The following is a 21,438-nucleotide window of genomic DNA, read 5'->3' on the forward strand; positions in this document are numbered from 1 at the left end:
TTGCATAAGTTTTGGTTCTTGTTTTGAATTTATAGTTGTTTTTTAGGTGTTCGCGTTAATCAGTGTAGTCTAAGGATAGTTGTCCGTGCCTATGTGTTTATATAAACACCTGCCTTTGCCCTCACTTTTGTCTGTTTACTTTCCCTCCTGTATATTTGCTGCTGTTCCTGTGAACTTTCTGTTATCTGGGTTTTGTATTTTGCCTACCTTTGCATGCTGCTTTTGGGTCATCTCTTCACTTACTGGCCAAAATGAGTCACACTATTTTCATACTCAGGCTTTCTGACTGATGATCCTGCCACTTATGCCCCAACAACGAACCCTGTTTTAAAGTCACTGTGAGAAATCGTCCATTTTTTAAAAGTCAGAACCAACTGAACCAGCTCAGCAGTTTTATACAGCAGGCTGAGAAAACCTGGATATAAACTGATTATTGTGCTAGTGCATTCCTTGTATTTCTTGACCTATATATTCAGGTTTTTAAATCTGTTATCCATCTGTGATATCTGGGAGTCCAGATGACCCACTTTATGTGGGACTGTGCACCGTTTTTCCTGTCCCCTCATCCCACACTGAAATGCCGATGAAGGCAAAATGACAGATATGAATTCAAAAAGAAATGTACTGATCTAAACAGGCATACCTCATGAATACCAAAGGTGATTATCACAAAGAAAAGCTGCTGAAATAACTCTAAGGTTTTACTTTTCTCTTTTATTAATACAGGAATTTAATTACTGACTGAAGAAGTGGTGAAACAAATCTTTAATTTACAATATAGAGTGTTGGCAACAGTTGTTGTCATTGGTTGCGATATAAATAAAGCTGAATTGAATTGTTTCTTTTTATTTGATATGTAGATGCTTTTTTTCACTTACATATAATTATGCAAACGATGCAAGTATGGTGATATGAGTACAAACTCTTGGTTAATACGTTGTTCAATACACTGGTTCAATCTCACATTAATGCAAATATGTGATCAGCCAATCAAATGGCAGCATCTCAGTGCATCTAGGCACGACCAGGACAACCTGCTGGAGTTCAAACTGAGCATCAGAACGGAGAAGGAAGATGGACTACAACAGCAGAGGACCACACCAAATGCCACTCCTGTCAGCTGAAAACAGGAAACTGATACTACAATAATGCCTGGTCTGGTAGAGACAGAATTGAGTGTTAACAACATAAATGCATTCATTCTTCTTGACTTGTATCAGTTGTTCAGGCGGTTGCTGGTGGTAAAGTGACGTATTTGCATCCCTTTGTCCATCCCTTTAAAACCACAGAATACTCATTTTCTAATGGATGCTTCCAGTAGGATAACACACCATGTCACGAAGCTCAGATCCCCTTGAACTGGTTTCTTGAACGTGAAAATGAGTTAACTGTACTCACATGGCGTCCACAGTCACAAGATCTCAATCCAACAGAGCACCTTTGAGGTGTAGTGCTACGGAACATTGGCATCATGGATGTACAGGTGATAAATCTGCAGCAACTGTGTGATGCTGTCATGTCAGCGTGGATCAAAAATAATGTTTCCAGCACCTCATTGAACCCATAGCACAATTAACGCAGTTCTGCAGGCAAAAGACACCATACTCTTTGCCCCACATTCATGATGTAGAAGACCAAGTGACTTGTGCTTCTGTGCTGTAGGTGTCAGCCTGCCATTAACCTATATTTGCTCAAAGAGAAATTGGATTAAAAGTTTGCGTAAAGCCACAGGTGCTGTTGGGTTCAAGGCTTAGTCAGCCCGAGTGAGAACCTGCTTGACACAGGACACGGCTGCTCAGCGAGTAGCTACTGAAGGATGAAGTGTCAAAGAAACACTCGCTTCTGATTGGTTTGCAGACACTGTAGGCGACAACGGCTTAATTTGACTACAAGAAAGAAACAATCGCAACTATATTCTAATTCTTAAGGGGCTTCGTACAAAACAGGTCTAGCAGTATACATATAAAGACCATGGTTATTATCTTATTTCAACAAAAATCGATTTGTGCTTCACTTTTGCCATTGGACGCACCGTCTTGTCTCTGCGCTCCTCCAAGATCTCGCGGGATTAAAGATGTAACGGGTGGTTAAGAAAAAAAAAAAAAGGAAAAAAAGGTGGTTCGGTATCTGCACCGGGTTGTCAGCAGAGCGGCACAGGTAGCCAGCTGCACCTCTGTGGGCTCACGCTCGTCTACCTAGCGACGCTTGACTCAGTACGTGACACGACTGGGGAGTATCTGGAGGTGCGAGCCTCGGCGAACCAGCCCGCTCCATCATAACCGGCGCAGGTCACCTTAGCGCTCTCCTACCGGCATTTTCCGTCCACCGTCTCCGAAGATGATACCTGGCAAACGCAGAGCTGCAGTCATGATCTTCTCGGTGGCGATATTTGGAGCTCTGATGCTGCAGTCCGTCTCATCTCAGAACGGTAGGAAAGCTCTCCCTATAGAAAAACGCAGCGCGTTACACATCATGGTGAGAATGCGGTTTTAAGGGAGGCACTGGCATTGGCTGACTTTGATGCATTAAAAAAAATGTTACTTTAAATGAATTACTGCAAGATTCCTCCAGCCTCATTAGATAATCCTCTGTTTCTGACAGAAACACACACCAGAGCGGATCGATTGGCGTCTTGTTGGCCCAGCGTTAGAAAAGAAGGGTTAATAAATCATTAATGGGCTACAATCTGTACTGCTGTAGTGAGCCATAAGGAGGCCTGTGCAGTGTCCCTAAAATGTCCTTTGAAGTGTGGAGCTGAATACTGAGCCGATACATGAGCGGTTCAGGCAGCAAGGACAAGTTCTGTCCACGGGTAGGATCGTGCCACACTGAAGTTTAAAACCTGTGATGCCAGCACACAAACACTCTCTCACATGTCCAGTCAACATGCTGTCACGCGTGGGTCTGCTCAGAAATGGCAGGATAGAGATCAGGAATTCAGAAAAAATAAAATCCTCTGCTACAGAGTGAAATAATTGTATGCATCAGTGCAGGTCCTTGTAACATAGGCCCATGTAATTATGTAGGACCTTAGAAGCGCAGCTCTGTAAATAGCATCAGTCCATTTTGCTGCATGTTCCTATTTTTAGAGCAGAGATGCTGCACTGGGAACTATGGCTTTAATGTCCTCTTGCAACAGTGAATCTGTTAACTCTTTGCTGAGACGTGCTGCACTGCAGAATGGCATTGATTTCCCAGCGCAGCTCCACTTGCCCAATTCACCCTCAGCTCGTAAACCTCATCCCCCCCCCAAACTGATTAGGGCTGTGTAACCCCCCTCTCAGTCCACTATCTGTTTGTGTATACTGTAAGCGTGCAGTGCTTCTTGCATTCCTTTGCGAGCTCTGTGTGCGGACGAGTGAGAATGGATTGAGCTCCGGCCTTCCCCGGAGTGGTCCATGTGTAGGATTGCATTACACATCTCCTCCTATACTGTGCGCCCACTCACAACATCTCTTCTCCAATCAGAGCTGACAAAGCTCAGACTTCTGATTAGAAATACTGGCTTTACATCTGACAGGAGGAGGTAGAGATCAATCTTCTTTATTGCCTTTCAAATATTGTAGTTTTCTCTCTTCTTCTTTTTCTTCTTCCTTTCTTCAGATTGCGGTCACACAGAATATTAGCAAACACTGCTGCCAGTCACGTCCCAGAATCCATTTGGCTGCTTATATGTGAAGCTATATCTCAAAAGATTAATACAACAGTATATCATGTTGCTTCCTGTCGAGATGCGTTATCCCCCCTCTGACACCAAATATCAATGTTTTTTCACAACATACAGATGCTCTAAATCACAGGTGTCGAACTCCAGGCCTCGAGGGTCGGTGTCCTGCAGGTTTTAGATGTGTCCTTGATCCAACAAAGCTGATTTAAATGGCTAAATGACCTCCTCAACATGTCCTAAAGTTCTCCAGAAGCCTGGTAATGAACTGATCATTTGATTCAGATGTGTTGACCCAGGGTGTTATCTAAACCCTGCAGGACACCGAGGCCTGGAGTTCGACACCCCTGCTCTAAATAGATATCAATCCAGTTTGATTTACCAGACTCACTTCTTCATTTCTCTTTGAGCTAATGTTTTAAATGAAGTGAAGAAGGAGAAGAAACTGACTCACATGGGGGAAAAATCAGACTGCCAGTTAATTGAATTGGTATTTAATGCAATAGTAATCTGTAACACAACAGTGCACAGATGAAATAAATGATTCTTTTCCCAATGTATCAAGATCGTATCTTGTGATTCCCAGCCCTACTCTCTGTGGACGTATGAGTCTAAAGTGAAGTTAACATAACAGACTGTTTAAACAGTCTGAAAAACAAAGTAATGTTTTATTTTCAGAAGCTAAAAAATGATATTTTGTGAGCTATTTCAGTTTGAGTTGTAGATTTTATTGTTTCAGTACCTGATGAATTGGCCAAATTACAAATAATTTGCATTACATTTGTAGATGTTTCCAGAGACTGAAAATGATTGTGTTTAAGGAAACGATTTAAACATGTAAAACTAAAAGATGTAACAATGTATTGTATTATAATAGAGCAAATTAACAAAAGCATATAAAGCACGATAATTGCCGGGGATATTAAATATCAGTTGTTTTCATTGCCCAGCAATCCATTGATTATTACTCTCACTTGGCTAAAAGATTATTTGGTCAACATATGGACGAAGAAGGGAAAAAGCGGGGAACAAATCTCATCACAGTTTTCCGAAACATAAGACGATGCTGACATGTTTCTCATGAAAATTTAAACCCCGAGCAGCTGAGGAGCACACAGGAGAGAGAAAAAAGCTAAATCCTGCAATTAAAAGGTTGGAACCAGTGAACGGTTTGTATTTTTGACTGGTAAATGACAGAAACCATTACTGATCACGACTAACCACAATTGCCCACATTTATTCTTTTTTTCTGATAATTATTGGATGGATGCATTGTTTCATCTCTAATGTGCATTTCTGCTATATCTAACATCAAAGGCAATCCCTACAGGGAAATGTAAGAGAAGTAGTGCCGTTTTCTGAAGCCCCACGATGCATATAAAAGATTAACATGCTTGAACATCACAGTTGTCAAATTCAGTTTAATCTGATTGCATGTAAGTATAATTATTGTTACTATAACACATCAGCTCCCTTATGTTGCATTTCAGTGCTTCGAAATGTTTATTAAACTATATCAAAACATTTAAGACATATATATTAGAACCATTTTCACTGTGCAGTTAATGCCGTCCAGCATGTGAATGTATGTAATTGCTGTTTTCTTCAGTATGTGTTGGAACATAAACTGGGACTGTGGCCAGAATTTCTTCATTTTAGACACATTTAAATTGGATTCGTCAGACGATTCGAGGTCGTCTGCTGTCAGTTTGTGCTCTTGGATTTGCAGTTTGAATAATAAAACTGAAATTGGCACACAGTGTCATAGTGTGGATCTGGACAGGAACAAACACTCTGATAAAGGACAAAAGAAAGTTAGGACTATTTATATACTGGACTGATGGGCAGGTGGAAACAGGTGAGGAACGAGACACAGCTTAACCTAATCAACACAGTTTATTGCAAGCTGAAAGTAAAACTAGAGTGAGGAACGGCAGAAAGGTAACCTTCAAAGCAAAAGAGGGAACAGCTCAGAAGACAAAGGGTAAATGCAGCGGCTAACAAGAATAACAAACAGTGGAACAGACGCTAGTAGAAAGACAAGAAAGAGGAACAGATGGGGAAAAACAGAGGAAACTAAAACTGCTGCAAAGAATAAAAATAAACACCTGAACTTGAACTGAAACCAAACTGAAAGGCTAAAGGTTTTAAAAATAACAGCAACAACAACAAAAAAAACACGAGTCAAAAAGTGAAAAAGTGCAAAAATATAAAAAATAAAAGGACCAATAATGCACAGATCTTACCAGAAAAAGCATATAAACACAACATCTAAAGACCAAACAATTATTTCATTGAGAGAACAAAAGACACACACACACAGGTGCTTTATGCACATTAAAATTCAGAAAGAATTTAGAAGCAAATTGGGAACACAGACAATGAAAACGTTAGATGGCAATAACAGATTTTTGGACTGTCACGCTGATATAGCGTATATGAATAGATCTCTTGATAATAAATGTGATGTGATTTGCTACAACAAGTACAATTTTACAATGTTGCATTGGGTTTTTATACGTTTAAGTGTGAAATAGGCAAATTATTTCCTTTAACATGTCAATATGAACTAAATGTTCTTTGCACAATGTTATGGCTGTTGAGTTTAGCACCATTTGTTTTTAGATTGGTTGCCTCCCATCATCAAAGGTTTATGATGTAATTCTGTCTTGCACCAGATACAAAATCTCTCAGGAAAATCACTAAAAAATGAGAAGACGATAGCAATTTTATTTTCCCTGGCATTCATCGGTGGCGTTCCCTAAGCGATGGAAATAGCGCAGCAGCAACAAGCGCAGTAACTGTGGAAAGTAACAAATTAAAGAAAAAATTAATTGGAGGGGATAAAGGAGGTGAAAAAATAAAAGTGAACCTCAGTCTTTGTGACAGCAGTACAGGAAACACATCTCACTGTGAGTAAAAACAGATTCATTGCTAACAGAAGGAGCTTTGATTTGTGGCTCAAATAGGGACTGTGTAGATAATTTAGGCCTTAATGAAAAGGACAAACATTACAATTCTCCACAGTTTGGTGAGCTGTCCTCGCCCAGCTCATGTGAAAAGAAGCACATTTTGAAATCCAGCTGGAGTAGCATAGTTTTCCACCCCTCGAAATCCCGGGCCCGCGTCAGTCATGAACGTTCTCGCTGAGTTGCACCAGGAATGTGACCTTAAGTTGCATTCAAACTTTGAAGTGCTGTGTGAGAACTTTATCTGTGGACATCATGTTTAATTTAAGATATTAAGCTAGCTTATTATTCACTAATGGAAAAAAAACATCCCACACATTAGACGCACACAAAACTAAACCGAAATCCTCTTGACGCGAGTGGCGTCATTCGGACATGTGCTGTACAGTGGTGTGCGAAGACGTGGCTACTGGCTCAGCACTTTTAACATGTCTACTCTGTCGGAGTTGACAGGGTCTGTCTCTCAGCATTTCTGCGATAAGAGCTGAGGGGCTGGCTTTAGGTTTCAGTCATGTTATTTGCTGGTTTGCATGTATGAAGGAATCTTTATGTGCACACTGTATATGGTCTGGTTTTCAGGAGCCCGTTGCAGGCTGTGCAGCAGAGTCTTGTGATGTCAGCAGCTTGACACAGAAACCAGGTGATGGTCTGTCTCATCTGGTTGGCTGTCTCTTCTTCCTACTTTGTTGCCGTAGAGTGCTTCTATGGAAACGCAGGGGGTCTATCACCATGTGCCCACACACTCCCCAGAGACCCAGAGCTGAGGCTTCTATAAATCTCTTGTCTCTCTGCAGAGCCTATAGAGCGTGCATATAACTTCCACCTCCATGATTAAAAGCATTTACATTTAAAAGGGAGACATTTCAATCCAGTCAAATTATAAGCAGCTTGTTGTATCAGTGTCCTTGTTATTCAGTAATTACATAAACACGATTTTCTGAGCACTGAGATATTTTTATTATACAGCCAAGAAAATGACAAGGTCGTGTGGAGGACTTCTTGATGTGAGCGCTGTGCGAGCCAGGCGCAGTTTTATATGATGCCATTAATTGCACAGAACCAAGTGAGAGCAGCCTCGCAGGGCCGTCCCAGAAGAACTGAATTAAAGCTTCCCAGGAATAGCAGCAATAATAGTTTAGACAGATCTGGGGTTGTCTCTTTTTCCCAGAGCAAAAATTGTCAGTGTGATGACTGATGGCTCATCAGAGGTGAAACTGTTTGTCAATGAACTGATTTGTGACTTTGCATCAGACGCCATCACATTGCGCTGGGCTCTGGTTGAGAGCGAATGGTCGCATCTGATTTGTTTTTTCATATTTTGTGTAATATATACTGTATATATACAGTGGGTGCTTGTTGTGAACATGGTGAAGTTGGCTTAAGGTGAGAGGATTTAAAACGTCTTGAGCTGACAGACCCAAGATGAGATGTATAAAAGGATTATTTTAAATTTGGTGTAAGATTTGTGCAAAAATGTTTTTTGTAGCGGTTCACACCAACCGCTAAATTTTGCAGGAGAAATTTTCAGCATTTATTTTTTGGACTAAAAACTCGATTTTTCACCGATTTGTTGAAATATGTGCAAAAGAGACGGTAATACAGATTCAACTTCTTGATCAAACCAACTTCCTGATGTTGTTTCCTAGTTAGAATAGGATGAACCCAAAATCTCAATCTCTTTCTTCTTTGATTTAGATTCAGAACGCACTGTGGATAAAAAATAATGCTTAACTGAAATCTGTGGGGTGATTGTGTAACAGCAAAGTTGGTAGTAGAAGAATTACTTACAAACCAGGAACCTTTCTTTAGTCAGATTTGACTGGTGTCCTTATTCATCCCTGGGACTACTGAAATTAAAGTTGTGCCTTGAGGTGGCTACAAGTGGTGAGACTAGCTTCAAGGATCCTCTGATAACAAGTCCCTTTTCAATTGGGAAAAACTAATGAGTGCCAGATTAATTAATGAAGGGAAATGATGATATTTGCAACTTTAATCTGAATTTATCAACATGGCTAGACATTTTATAAACCAGGAAATGATTAGATTAATTGGGGAGTTAAGCAGCTGTCATTTATTCATTTATTTATTTCTAATTTTAACATAATTTGTCTGTTCTGTTCATTATTTTGCATTTGTTGCTGTTCTTTTCATTTGGTCATGTCCTTTGTCTGGCTCCTGTTTTAATTTAACCTGTTACTTTCTCACCTGCACCTGTTTCTCCTCTTTTGTTTTGCCTCTGGACACGCTGCCCCCGTAAACGACCACCACCAGCACCGGCGGGCTTTGTGAAATCACCTCTTTCTGAGACTAAGCTCACAGGTGACACCTTTGAGCTGTACTGTGACGTGGTAGGTAACCCCACCCCCGAAATCCAGTGGTGGTACTCTGAGATCAACCGAGCCGACTCTTTCAGGCAGCTGTGGGATGGTGCCCGGAAGCGGCGGGTGTCCATCAGCACCGCCTACGGCATCAATGCTGTGAGCGTGTTGGGGGTATCGCATCTCACACTAGACGATTCTGGGACATACGAGTGCAGAGCCAGCAATGACCCACGGCGTAATGACCTCCACCAAAATCCAGCCACCACCTGGATCCGTGCTCAGGCCACTATAACAGTGCTGCAGAGTGAGTGGTCAGTGTAGAGCAATCCTCCCCCAGTTCCTGTGTGATTCAGCCTCCATCATACCTCTCCAGAGGAGCAGTAGCTTCCTAAGTAGGTGCCACCCTCCCCCACAGACCTGAGAAATGAGGAAAAAACACCATCCTCTCATCTTCTTGTTATCTTTAGTAAGCAGAGCTGAGTAGTATTCTTTTAATGCTCATCGCACATTTCAACTCTTACTTTAAATAGAGCTCACAGAGCCCAGTTTTTTCCTTCTTTTCCTCCCTTTTCTCCTCTTTTCTTCTAATTTCCCAGAATTATTCATTATAATTGTGGTTTTTCTCTCATTGTTGTAACCTGCTTGGTATTTGGCATTTGGTATCACCTTCATCACAGCCATGTTTTATTTGGAGAGTGATAGCACGTCTCATTTCTGACTCATATTAGCGCTAACAGTAGTTTCTTGTTTGCTCACCAGAATCACAGTGCTTTTTCTAGAGACGTGTATCTTCTTCAGCTTTATAAAAGGACAAAATGGGGGCCAAATCTCCATACAGTTTTTTTTCTTTTTTTTTTGGGAGGGGGGCTGAGTACCTGCCAGCACAAACCTGCAGGTGCTTTGTTGCAGACGGTGTTTTAGGCCATGACTAAAGATTAAGAGCTTCACTGGTGTCTAACTGTGCAAACAAGACATAGATAATCAGGATTAAGCAGAATACTAACTCTCCAATTAAGATCTTCATTGTTTAAAAGCCAACTGAAGCGAGCAGCTTCGGCAGGTTACATTTCTACGGGATGCAAACGAGGAGGCAGATTTTAATTGTTGTAAGAGGTTCATTTTAAGGTAATAAATCTAATCTCTAAATTAAGTGGAGGGATATTTTCATGAAGCTAAATAAGTTGTGGTAAGTCCAAAGAATTGGTATAAATAACATTAGTGTGCTTCATAAAAAATGTTCTGGAGTCACTGTAATGTGAAACCTGTTTTTATCCACCTGCATTGTAACAGATGTATACTTATCATCATGCCTCACACAAAACACATCCAGCTGCTATAATTAAACCAAGTGCTTCTCCAAAGCTAGCCTGTAATCCAAAAGCTGCATTTTGTTCTGTAAAGTTATATTTGGTAATGTAGTTGCTCGAATGGGTGTATTTCATGTCCAGCTACCCAGAAAGTGAATGGACCTTTACTTCAGCAGGCTGGGATGCCCAGAATAATTCCTCCCACTTTAAACTATTCCTGAGCATTATTGAAAAACGACTAGTCGTCTGTAGTGTCTGAACTCTACATCTTCCAGCGCGCCTTCACCCACTACTTCTGCTGTGGCTGAGCTACGCTTCTCTTGCAGAGCCGTCCATTGCTGCCTCTGAACACGTCACGCTTCCAGTGGAAGGAGAAAGCCTCACACTGCAGTGCAACCTGACCAGCCCCCACAGCACCGTCCAGGAAAGCTTCTGGATGAAGAACGGCGAGGAGATCCCAGAAACGCGTGACTCAAGCAAGAACACTGAGTACAGGTCAGCTTTTTTCACGAGTCTGAGAGGAAGAGGTGTTTAGCAGCCTGGCGTGCGTTCACGTGAGATGTATTTCTGCTCCGCAGGCTGAAAAGACCAAGAGCAGATGACGCTGGAGTGTACATGTGTGTCTACAACTTCAGCACGACTCCTTCGGCCAACGCCACCATCGAAGTTAAATGTAGGTGTTGACTGGCGAGCTAAAGCCGTCTTTGCAATTTTGAGGCCACATTAGAGATGCCACCAATAAAAATGGCCTTGAGCACTTGTATCGCTGTCATGTGAGGACCTGTGATCTCAAACGGCTCTGCTGGCTGCTCAGGGGCAGCCGGTGCCCTTGACACCTCCATCAAGCCAGTGCCCGGCTCAGTGGCAGCAGATGGTGTCTTGTTTGTCTGATGGAAAGGGATTATGTAAAATCTGGTCAGCCTTTTCTGCTGTTGCATTGCAATGGAGGTAAATTGGATTTCAGGGGCAGTTTTCTTGATATTATATGGGGCATTTCTATTATTGCAGTCCGTTTTATAATCTACTGAGTAATGCACACAGTTTATGGTTACATTGGCTCAAATACTCTTGCTAGATTAAATGTAATGCTTTATGTTTGAAGTTCACTTTCATACACACAAGTGTTCGTCTCTGCAGTGTAAAAAGACTATTGGAATGACTCCTGCTTTGCGCTTCAGTGCTTTATTCTTAAAAAAGAAAAACAAACTGCTGTGCGTGATTTACCTCATGTGACTGTTTTTTAGCTTTTACTCAGATTACTTCATAAATGTGCAATGTGGTTAAATGCAATACAGCGATCAGTGAGAGCATTACTATCAGTTTCAACTTGGAAAAATAACAAAAATTATATTATTATTGTTATTTTAAAAAAATTAATTTCTCAAATGTGTTTTGTGTTTTAGCTGCTCCTGAGATTGTAGGCCACAAACGTAGTGAGAATAAGAACGAGGGCGATCACGCTATACTCCACTGTAAGTCTGTGGGTTATCCTCACCCTGTGTGGTCCTGGCGCAGGAACGACAAGGTATGTCATATGAATTTAAATGATACTGCTTAGATATCATTTGTGATGTTTAGATTTTATGATTTTAAAAAGATTCTAAGTCTCATATGTACAGCAACTGGTTTCAGTGGTAAAGTAAATCTCCTGTTAGTAATTGAGACTAGCTACCTAAGCAGAAGGTCACCATTAAGAACACTTAAGGTTAAGAGGTCCACAAATCCCACAGCTGCAGTCTAAGGATTTTATGTGTTTGACTTACTCTAAATATTAAAGCTCAACAAGAACATTTACGATTAACAGAAACAACAAATGGAAAATATTGTAGATCGATTCTTTAATTGATCTACAATAAATGGAAAAATGAAAACGTATCCAGAATAAATATAAACCCACCGGTATAACAGTTTCACCTGAAAAGTATCACACTCAGGCACGACTGTTGTTTTTCAGTCTGATTTTATGTTTTTTTTAAAAAGCCCATGGTCATAGAAAGTTGATTAAAAAACAATAGCTAACCTTTCAAAATAAAAGTGAAAATACTCTTTTCAGTTTATTTTTACTTTAGTATAACTACATTCATATACAGGGTGGGGCATTTATATGGATACACCGTAATAACATGGGAATGCTACAGTTAGCAAACTGTTTGCCCCCTCACATATACTAATGTGCCACAAACAGGACTTTAATATCACCAACCATTCCCATGTTATTACGGTGTATCCATATAAATAGCCCACCCTGTAGTTAAAGCTAAGTTTTATTGGTAAAAATCTATTTAAAAGATGCTATTGAACTCCAAAATGAAGTAGAAAAATGGATGTTTTTACTCTCCAGCTCCTTGGTTTAACTAGTGTTGATCTGGAGGTAGTTCTGCTGGCACCAGTCTACAAAGCCTTGGGTCAGTTCTCTGTACTCCTTGTCGTCCCCATCAGTGATAGCATAGATAAAACCAGGTGCTTGAAACAATCCTCATCTCAAAGGTGCTCCATTGGATTGAGATCTGGTGAATGTGTAGGTCATTTTAGAAACAGTGTACTCATTGACATGTTTAAGAAACCAGTTTGAAAATATCTTAGCTTTATAACATGGTATATTATCCTGCTGTAAGGAGCCATCAGAAGACGCATACACTGTGTGGATCGGCAACAATACTCACGTAGGTGGGTGGTGAGTCAGTGATGCTCTGGGCCAAGAAAATATCCCCCACACCATAGACCACCACAACAGCCTGAAATGTTGATAAAGGGCAGCATGGACCCAAGCCTTAATGCTGTTTATGCCAAATCCTACCATCCAAATATTCAGGTAGAAATTTAGTCTCATCACACCAAGCAACATTTTTTCAACCCTCTATCATCCAATTTTGGTGAGCCCATGCGAACTGGAGCCTCCGTTTCCTGTTCTTAGATGACAAAAAGCAGCACGTGATCTTCTGCTGCTGTCGTCCATCTGCTTCAAGGTTGGACATGCTGTGCGTTCAGAGATGCTCTTTTGCATACCTTGATTGTAATAAGTGGTTATCTGAGTTACTTTTTATCAACTCTAAGCAGTCTGGGCATTCTTCTCTGACCTCTGACATCAACACTGCATTGTCACCCAGACAACTGCAGCTCATCCTTTTCAGATGATTCAGAGATGGTTGTGTGGGAAAACCCAGTAAATCAGCAGGTTCTGAAATGCAAGTGGCTTAAATCACCTTTCTTTTCTGTTCTGATACTCAATTTGAACTTCAGCAGGTCGTTTTGACCATGTCTACAAGCCTAAATGCACTGAGTTGCTGCAATGTGATTGGCTTATTAGACTTTTGTGTTAATAAGCAGCTGAACAGGTGTACCTAATAACATGTCTGGTGAATTTATAATACTCCATGATCTAAACTAAGGCACAAAAAACTGTCCATGTAAAAAAAAAAAAACTCTCACTGCCAAATCACCAGGATGATTCTCTTCATTCCCTCTTCGTAGGACTTTGAAAACTCAACACGCATCTACATCGTCAGCAAAGACAACTACACAGAGCTCCACATTCTGAATCTGGACATTGATGAAGATCCAGGGGTGTACGTCTGCAACGCCACCAACATGATTGGCCACACTACTGAGAAATCTGTGCTGAGGGTTCGCAGCCACTTGGCCCCCTTATGGCCTCTCCTGGGGGTTTTGGCTGAGATCATCATCCTGGTCGTCATCATCGTTGTTTATGAGAAGCGCAAGAAGCCAGAAGATTTACAAGACGGTGAGTCACCGCTGATAATGCTTAGGAATGTTTTATTAGTCCATCGTTTAAATATAACTGGGGATAGATTAGCTGCCTTCAGCATACAAATGAAATACCTAATGGGTCTGTCATGTGAAAAGGCTCTGGTGTGAGCTTGAAGGCATTTCTTCCCCAGGTGCACCGGCAGAGTTGCCTGACACTGTGCCCATCGCTGTGCCCGCATTCAATAATTCAGGCAGCGAGGCTGACCCAGAACGCAGACACTGTTGCACCTTGTCAGGACAATATCATGCCTTTAATATTCATGAGAAATATGATACTGCAGTGTTGAGGAGGTGGGCGGTTTCAATTATTAATACCTTTCCAGGGACCTTGTAGTGTCCTCAATGCAATGTCCCTAATGCAAACTTAACAATGATGCTCGTAATTTAGCTGTGAAACCTGGGTATGCCATCCTGCAATTTTCTGATAGCGCTGAGCACTTCATTTGAGAGTCTAGCTACGTCATATATTATGCATTAATGGTATTTGGGCAACCTTTTCCTCTCAAACAGAATTTTGATGTTGTCACCTGCTGATTAGCTGTAGCACCGAGGGAATGACTGACACCTAAGAGCTGTCGGTGGTATTCACTAACGCCTACAGTCATTGCACTTGAACGTTTTCTCAGTACGGTTTATTATTTTATCAGAATAGATTGCAGAATATGGGAGCGATATAGTCCCCTCGAGAATCCGTACAGCCTTTAAGCAGCAAATCAAGACGGATGCAGATTGCTTGCTTTCGTGAATTGTTTTACTTGAAACTCTCGGACCTGGTTTCTCTTCTCTCCGCTTGTTGCATATATTTTAAAAGATTGTTTTAATATCTCCCATCCTCCCCTTTTTCCAAATTGCCTAACGTAAACTGTGTTTGTGGTAAGTGAGAGACTTTGCATGCCTCGTGAATTTCAATAAGCATTCAGCCTCGTCATCCTCCCGTCTGCGGCACATTATAATCAGCACTTTTAAACGTTTCAGTTCCAAATTTTAGGTTTTTATTTGTTTTGATGAAATGATTATGCCATGTCTTTGCATCACACTCATAAACATAATCACCGCAGCAGAGAAATGGCATGTAGCACTCTAAGGAATTTGAAGTGTTTCGTCACTGTTTGAAAATGCTGCGCTGAGTTATCACCGCAGGGCTGATAATCATGGACCTGCTTCTCGCTAATCTCCTTGAGTGAGCAGATGTTCTTTGTGAGCGCTGCTTGTCTGTGCATGACTACAGTATTTTTTTTCCCCAGTTTGAATTCTGCCTGTTGTTCTCAGTTGCTCGTGCATTTTATTGTGATGTTTAATTACACTCTGTGTTTTGTGAGTGTTCTCATGAGCTACTTTTCATTCTGCATCGCAGCCATTTTTATATATATATATATATATATATATATATACATATATACACACACATACACACACAGTTTGCTCCTGTGTTACTTCACCTAGGCTATGTTTTTATTTGGTAACAGTCTGTACTTGGAAACCACAGACGTAGAGATTTTTAGGGCACTAAATGTCAGCTTTAAGCAAAACACCTCATCAGCGTGTGCAGCTTCTTTGCGATTATTTTATTTTTTTTGGTGTTCATTTCTCCATATTTTCCTCTTGCTGCCACAGATGATGATCTAGCTGGACCAATGTAAGTATAAACATTTCACCTCTTACCACCTTATCTCTGTTTAGCTTGGTAAAGTAATGTGTGTTTTGTTGTAGATTATCATGATGTATCTACTCCAGACAGTCTGTAGAGCTCACTGTGAAGTAGTTCCTAAAACTGGGTCACAAATAACGGTGAGCATCATGTCCTAGTATTTCAGATAAATCACCGGATGGTATTTTAAGGTCAAGTTTGGCCACTGTTGCTGTGACTGACAAGTTGTCTGGATTAGGAAAGTCCTGCTTAATCCGCCCATGTTTGGCAGTGAGAAGCAGTATGCATTGTTTATTAAATGTTTTTTTTAACACGCTACAACGTAGTTTTAGGCAGATGTGTGATTTAAGGCATAGTTTTGTTCTTCCTGTTTCCCCTCCTGGCTTCAGTAATCTATTGATAGGTGTCCTGGTAACCTAAATTTTAGTTACCTAGTATCTTTTTTAAGAGGAAAAAACTTAGCTCACTGAAATGCACACAAAAAAAGAACAGAAAAAACTCTCAGCAGGTAAAAAATTATGTTTAAAAATGTTTTAAAAATATTTACATAACTGGTCCTGGGTCTGGTTTTGTCCTTGCTGCAGTCAAAGACTGAATGTAAAAGATGGAGGTAGCCTCAGATCTAAAAACTAATCTAATGCGAGAGTGCTATATACCTGCATTCTCTTTAATGGCCAGCAGGGGGAAACAAAATGTCTATAGAAGAAAAAACTAATATGCTTCTTACATGACTTAATACCTCAGTAAACATTTTCCTTGTGTGTTTATGGTCTCATTCACTAGTTTTAAGTCGTGTTAAAGAAAATGTGATGTTAATTTTATAACTTATTGTCCCATTTAGTATAAAATACATTATAGCATGGGCGTCAAACATAAGGCTAGGGGGCCAGAAGTGACCCAGCAAAATATATATAGGAAAGGCTAAGAAGTGATCTGCAAGACTTTTCTGTACTTTTACATTTCTAATGTAAAAAACTGACATGTGCTGTTGAAATTGTACTTCTTTATATTATATTAAGATATCTCGGGGATTAAATGTGTAGTTAAATGTCTTTAGACTGACAGAAATTGGAGTTTCACTCATTTGGCCCACATAACTGGGCCAGACTCGGCCCTCGGTGTAGAATTAGTTTGACATCCCAGCATTATATAGACTTAAAGGTTTAGAGACTAGACATGACAAAAGGACTAAATGACAATCCTCTGGCTATGTCCATCTTTGATATACAGTTTATGGCTGCAAACAGTAGTAGTAGATGTTTTCATCAGTGGTTGTATTAATAACCCTGAGCCATCATCAAGGCATCAGTCAACTGTCAACATCAGTCAGTTTCATCTATAAATAAAATGATGGTAAATTTCTACCACAAGCTTGCAGATGTTAAAATTGGTTAATTAGCAGCCTGCAGCGTTTATTTTATGTCATGAAACAGAAAGCGGAGCATTAGCTATTTTTATTTCATACACGACAACAATCATTTTACAGTTGTTAGGACTGAGATCACTAGTTTCTGTGTATGACATGTGTTCAAAAGTTTATTTAAATTAGGCTCATCTCTGTTCAAGATCAGCTTCTTGATCATGTCCAAAAAATTTTTGCCAAGAGACCAAATATCAAGCGAGCTGATTTATATTTTTCCCCCTATGAAGGATTTGTGCCAGAGTGCCATCTTGTGTCATTGTGAGCGTAGGTAGCTTCATGAAAAATGATGGGTCACCACCCAGACCGGTTGATATTTGATATTTGAAGTGTCCAATCATGTGTTTTAAGACAAAAAGCAGCAGCCTTGCTGAATAAACTGTAAAGGTGCATGAGAAGATAACCTTGAATTTGAGATTTGCCATTTACACCACAAGGCGGTTTTTTTGGAGGTTTTTTTAGGGATTTGATCACAGAACTGCTTGATAACACCTCATATACGCTTTGTTTGAGATGAGAGCTGATTGTGTGTTTTACTTCTTTGTAAAGGAAAACTAACTCGACCAACAACCACAAAGACAAGAATCTCCGCCAGAGGAATACAAACTGAGCAGCCTGTCTGCTGAGTAAGTATTAAATTATTAAGAGAAGCCCTGATAATAAAGACCTGTGGCCACAAACCCAAGATGACTGATTTGATTTAATTTAATTTAATTAAGTGTAATTACATAAAACCAAATGAGAACAACAGTTGCCTCAAGGTGCTTTATATTAAAAGGTAAAGACCCTCCAAGAATACAAGTTGACTATACGAAACAATAACTGAATGCTTTTGTCACGCAGGATAACTCATATATACTAATAGATCGCATTTACACTGGGCTAACAAGCTGAATCTTCTCTTTTCTGCAGGTCTCATTACACATGTATTGACCATATGAAGGTAAACAAGAATGGACTCCATACCCGTTGTTTATAGGACACATCTGCCATTAAAAGTATGGTTGTGGAGGAATTAAATGAGGCATGCCTTATGATTTTATTGTGTGAGGGTGTGAGGTCAGGAGGTACCCAAACCATTATAGAATTGTTAACATTATAACCATTGTGACTGCATGCGGTTGTTGACGTTTATTATTTTTCCCCATGCTCTTAACCACTAATTTAACATTTTTACTACTTCTAAAAATAATGCATGCAAGACGTTGACCTTCTGTTTGCTACAGAAATGGCTTTTTTTGGTTTTATTTTGGTTTTTCTCTGAGAGTGGCTTCATTTTAATAATCTGTACTGTGTGTTTTAGAGGAAAAACGACACTCAGCAAAAGAAAATACCACCGTAATCTGGTATGACAGATGTGTACAGTTTTATCATCCTGCTGCATACCATTGGTTCATTTTATCCGACAGTATCTATTACATTTAAGGGCTTTGCAATGTCCCTCTAAATTTGATTAAGATCTACTGTATGTATGTACTGTATGTATTAAATCATAATAACTATGTATCAGATCACCGTTAATATAAAGACTATCCATATTATATGATGCACTTAAATGTTGAAAAGTATGAAAAAAACCTGTATAAAAGCCTACTTTAGGAAATCTGTACTAATCATTCTAACGTATTATTTTATAATTATGTGTATTGTACAGCATGGCTATTATCCTATGCAATTATCATCCATATCAGTATATGGCAAATCATTGCAGCTTTTGATTTCTCTGTGACAAAGCTTTAATCTAGTAGGATCACCGTAGAGCGTCGATGGCACACAACACAGCTGCATGAATTCTCGACAGCTTACGTGGGGCAGAAAGGAAAGCCCGCGTCCGAGCTGACACATGTGAAGCAATTCCAAGATCCCGAGTCATTTTTAAAAATAAATATCTTTAAAAAATCAGACATGTCTGGCAAATCAGTTTCTTTGCAAAACACAGAGTTGTACTCTTAGTCACATGGACTCTCAAAAGTGGAGAACAGCTCCATCTAGTGAGATTTCAGGAGGTCGAAATGGGGAATGTAGTGATTAACATCAGAGCAATAAAGACCTGCAAACCGTGAGGAAAGTGTTCGGGGGTACGTTTAAGTCTTACGCTGTGAAAATCAAGGATCAGATTAGATATGAAAAGACAGAAAGTAGTACACGGTGAAAGGACTTTGAGTGACAGCCGAGGGATGAAGCTGCCTTTCTTTTTAGGATTAATGGAGGATGCCACTGAGGTCACGTCTTGAAATGAAGGAAGGGAAATGAGTTTTAAACAGCAGATTCAAATATTCAGAGGGCTCGATGTTTAGAGTTCTGTTTTATGGTGCAATGTCAAATACTTTGACTTTGTAGTTCTGCCACTGTTGAGGGAGCTTTTTATAAGTTGTCAGGTAGTGAAACAGGCAAACCTACATGTCAAGTCAGCCATTAAAAGCTTTGCATTCATGATTTTAGTGCACATCATTGGAATATGCATGCATACATACATCTCAGTTCACTTACTGAGACTGATCTGTGTTCTTGTTGTACATTAGATACCAGTTCTTTTTGCTTAGTATAAAAAATCAATGTGCAAATTTAACCTGAGTCACATGAGACATCCTTAGTCTTTGAAGCCTTTTCTTTTTGTTAAACTTTATTCAACACTTTGCATAGTACGAAACTGCAAACATAACAGATAACAGAGCAGTCACAGACATTTATGTAATCCCAAAAAAGATTACTTTCACATCAGTCCATATCTGGACTTGAAACTGTTCCTCTTAAACACTGTCCTCTGCTGCTCCGTCTTCTTCTTTTTCTTCTTTAAAAAAACAGAGATCAATTTATCTTGTAAAGCTTTAAAAAAAAAAAAGAAGTATGATATCTCACTAGATTTAAAATAAATACAGCATATATTCTTTCTCCTGTGTTATCCTCGAGCTGTAGTGGGAAGCACTTTCATCACAAAATGTGGGAAACTGCTGCAGCCCAACAAAGGCGGGCACTATTTTGTCATTCCTTCTGGAAGGTAGCATCGGTTTCTTCCCTGATGGACTTTCAGGAATATTTTAAAAAACTATTACCAGCCAGAGAATAATAAACTATTGTTCTTTGACCTTTTTTTTGTGTCTTTTTTAACTGTTTTATTAATTGTTTGGGTCTAATTCCTGTGATGTAATGCTGCACCCTGGATTAATATGTCAGCAGGATTCAAACAGTAATAAAATCAGTCCATTTCTAGAGCAGAGAGACATCTGTGACTTTGTGAACCCGGAAAAAAAAGGAGGGAACACAACTCCTGACAAAAATGATTTGTTGTTCTCTCGGGGCGGATTAATCTCTCGGATGTCAGGTGAACTTTAAACCGGTGTGATGGACTACTTCTTAAACAAGCCAGCGGATTGTTTTAATAGCAAATCTAAAGAGTTCTCCAAACTTAATGGAGAGATTAATGTTTTATTTATTTATTTATGGGACTTTATTTACATCTGCTGCCACAGTTGTCAACATCATGTGTCACAAATGGCATATAATTAGTTGTCTTAAATAAAGACTTTTTGTGGTAAGTGAAACAAAGCAGTGATTAGTGCAAAATAGCATCATACAGTGTGACGTACCATTTAAATGGAAGTTTTGGGTAATACATGATTTTATTAATTGTTTGACACCTAAATGAAATGGTATTTTGTCAAAATGAATCTTTTTTTTTTAACTTAAACAAAAAATGTTTCCAATGTGAAAAGATACTCGATGTTACTCAAATGTGGAAGCGTTAACTCACAGCGGTAACTTTCAGTATTTCAGGGGTTGTTTAAATCTCTCTATTCTTATTGCAAACTAGTCAAGCTTTGTATGAGTCTCAGCACCCTAGACTTATGTAACGGCACTGATACAAGCTACTTTGGCTTCTGTCTCTTTAAAACCCCTCTCCCATTTTCTTCTGATTATGTCCATCTTGCCTGGCTTTTGCAAAAAGAACCTCGAGTTTGTGAGCCTCACGTCCTCTGCTTGCCAGTTCAGAGGTTCAGAAAAACAAACAAAAAAAACCGCAGTAAACCTATCATTTCTTGTTCTTGATCGGAAATGGCAGCTCCGCACCTCCATCTGCATGTGTTAGCACCAGAATCCATGGCCAGCACAAACATCTTAAGCAACAACGATTACAACAGAGCATGTCTATTCTGTGAATTTTGAGCTCATTGCGTGCTAACTGCGTATATAATCTATATAAAAAGTATCTGTTCTTGGCTGACAGGAGCGGCACCTGACCGTCTTCTGCTGCTGTAGCCCATCTGATGGGGTGCTCAGGAGGTAGAGCAGGTCTACTAATGGGAAGGCTGGTGGTTTGATCTCCGGCTGCCCAAGTCTCCA

General features: G+C 39.9%; 1 protein-coding gene across 2 annotated transcripts; it reads left to right on the forward strand.

The window, feature by feature from the left end:
- The first annotated feature begins 1,883 nt into the window (after positions 1 to 1,883).
- Positions 1,884 to 18,999, forward strand: LOC146569871 (neuroplastin-like). 2 transcript variants are annotated; one of them, XM_085282513.1, is made up of 9 exons: positions 1,884 to 2,428; positions 8,905 to 9,258; positions 10,588 to 10,756; positions 10,840 to 10,934; positions 11,665 to 11,786; positions 13,733 to 14,003; positions 15,644 to 15,665; positions 17,647 to 17,723; positions 18,010 to 18,999. In XM_085282513.1, exons 1-8 carry the CDS (start codon positions 2,338 to 2,340, stop codon positions 17,705 to 17,707), a joined length of 1,185 nt encoding a protein of 394 aa, XP_085138639.1. In that variant the 5' UTR covers positions 1,884 to 2,337; the 3' UTR covers positions 17,708 to 17,723; positions 18,010 to 18,999. The 2 variants fall into 2 exon arrangements, with proteins under 2 accessions (XP_085138639.1, XP_085138640.1); XM_085282514.1 differs by lacking the exon at positions 8,905 to 9,258 and having other exon boundaries at positions 1,887 to 2,428.
- The last annotated feature ends 2,439 nt before the right edge of the window (positions 19,000 to 21,438 follow it).

The sequence above is a fragment of the Mchenga conophoros genome, linkage group LG7 (genome assembly GCF_057382185.1).
Source record: "Mchenga conophoros isolate Kocher_MC1m ecotype Shallow Benthic linkage group LG7, M_conophoros_male_GT1.1, whole genome shotgun sequence".
Classification (NCBI taxonomy): domain Eukaryota; kingdom Metazoa; phylum Chordata; class Actinopteri; order Cichliformes; family Cichlidae; genus Mchenga; species Mchenga conophoros.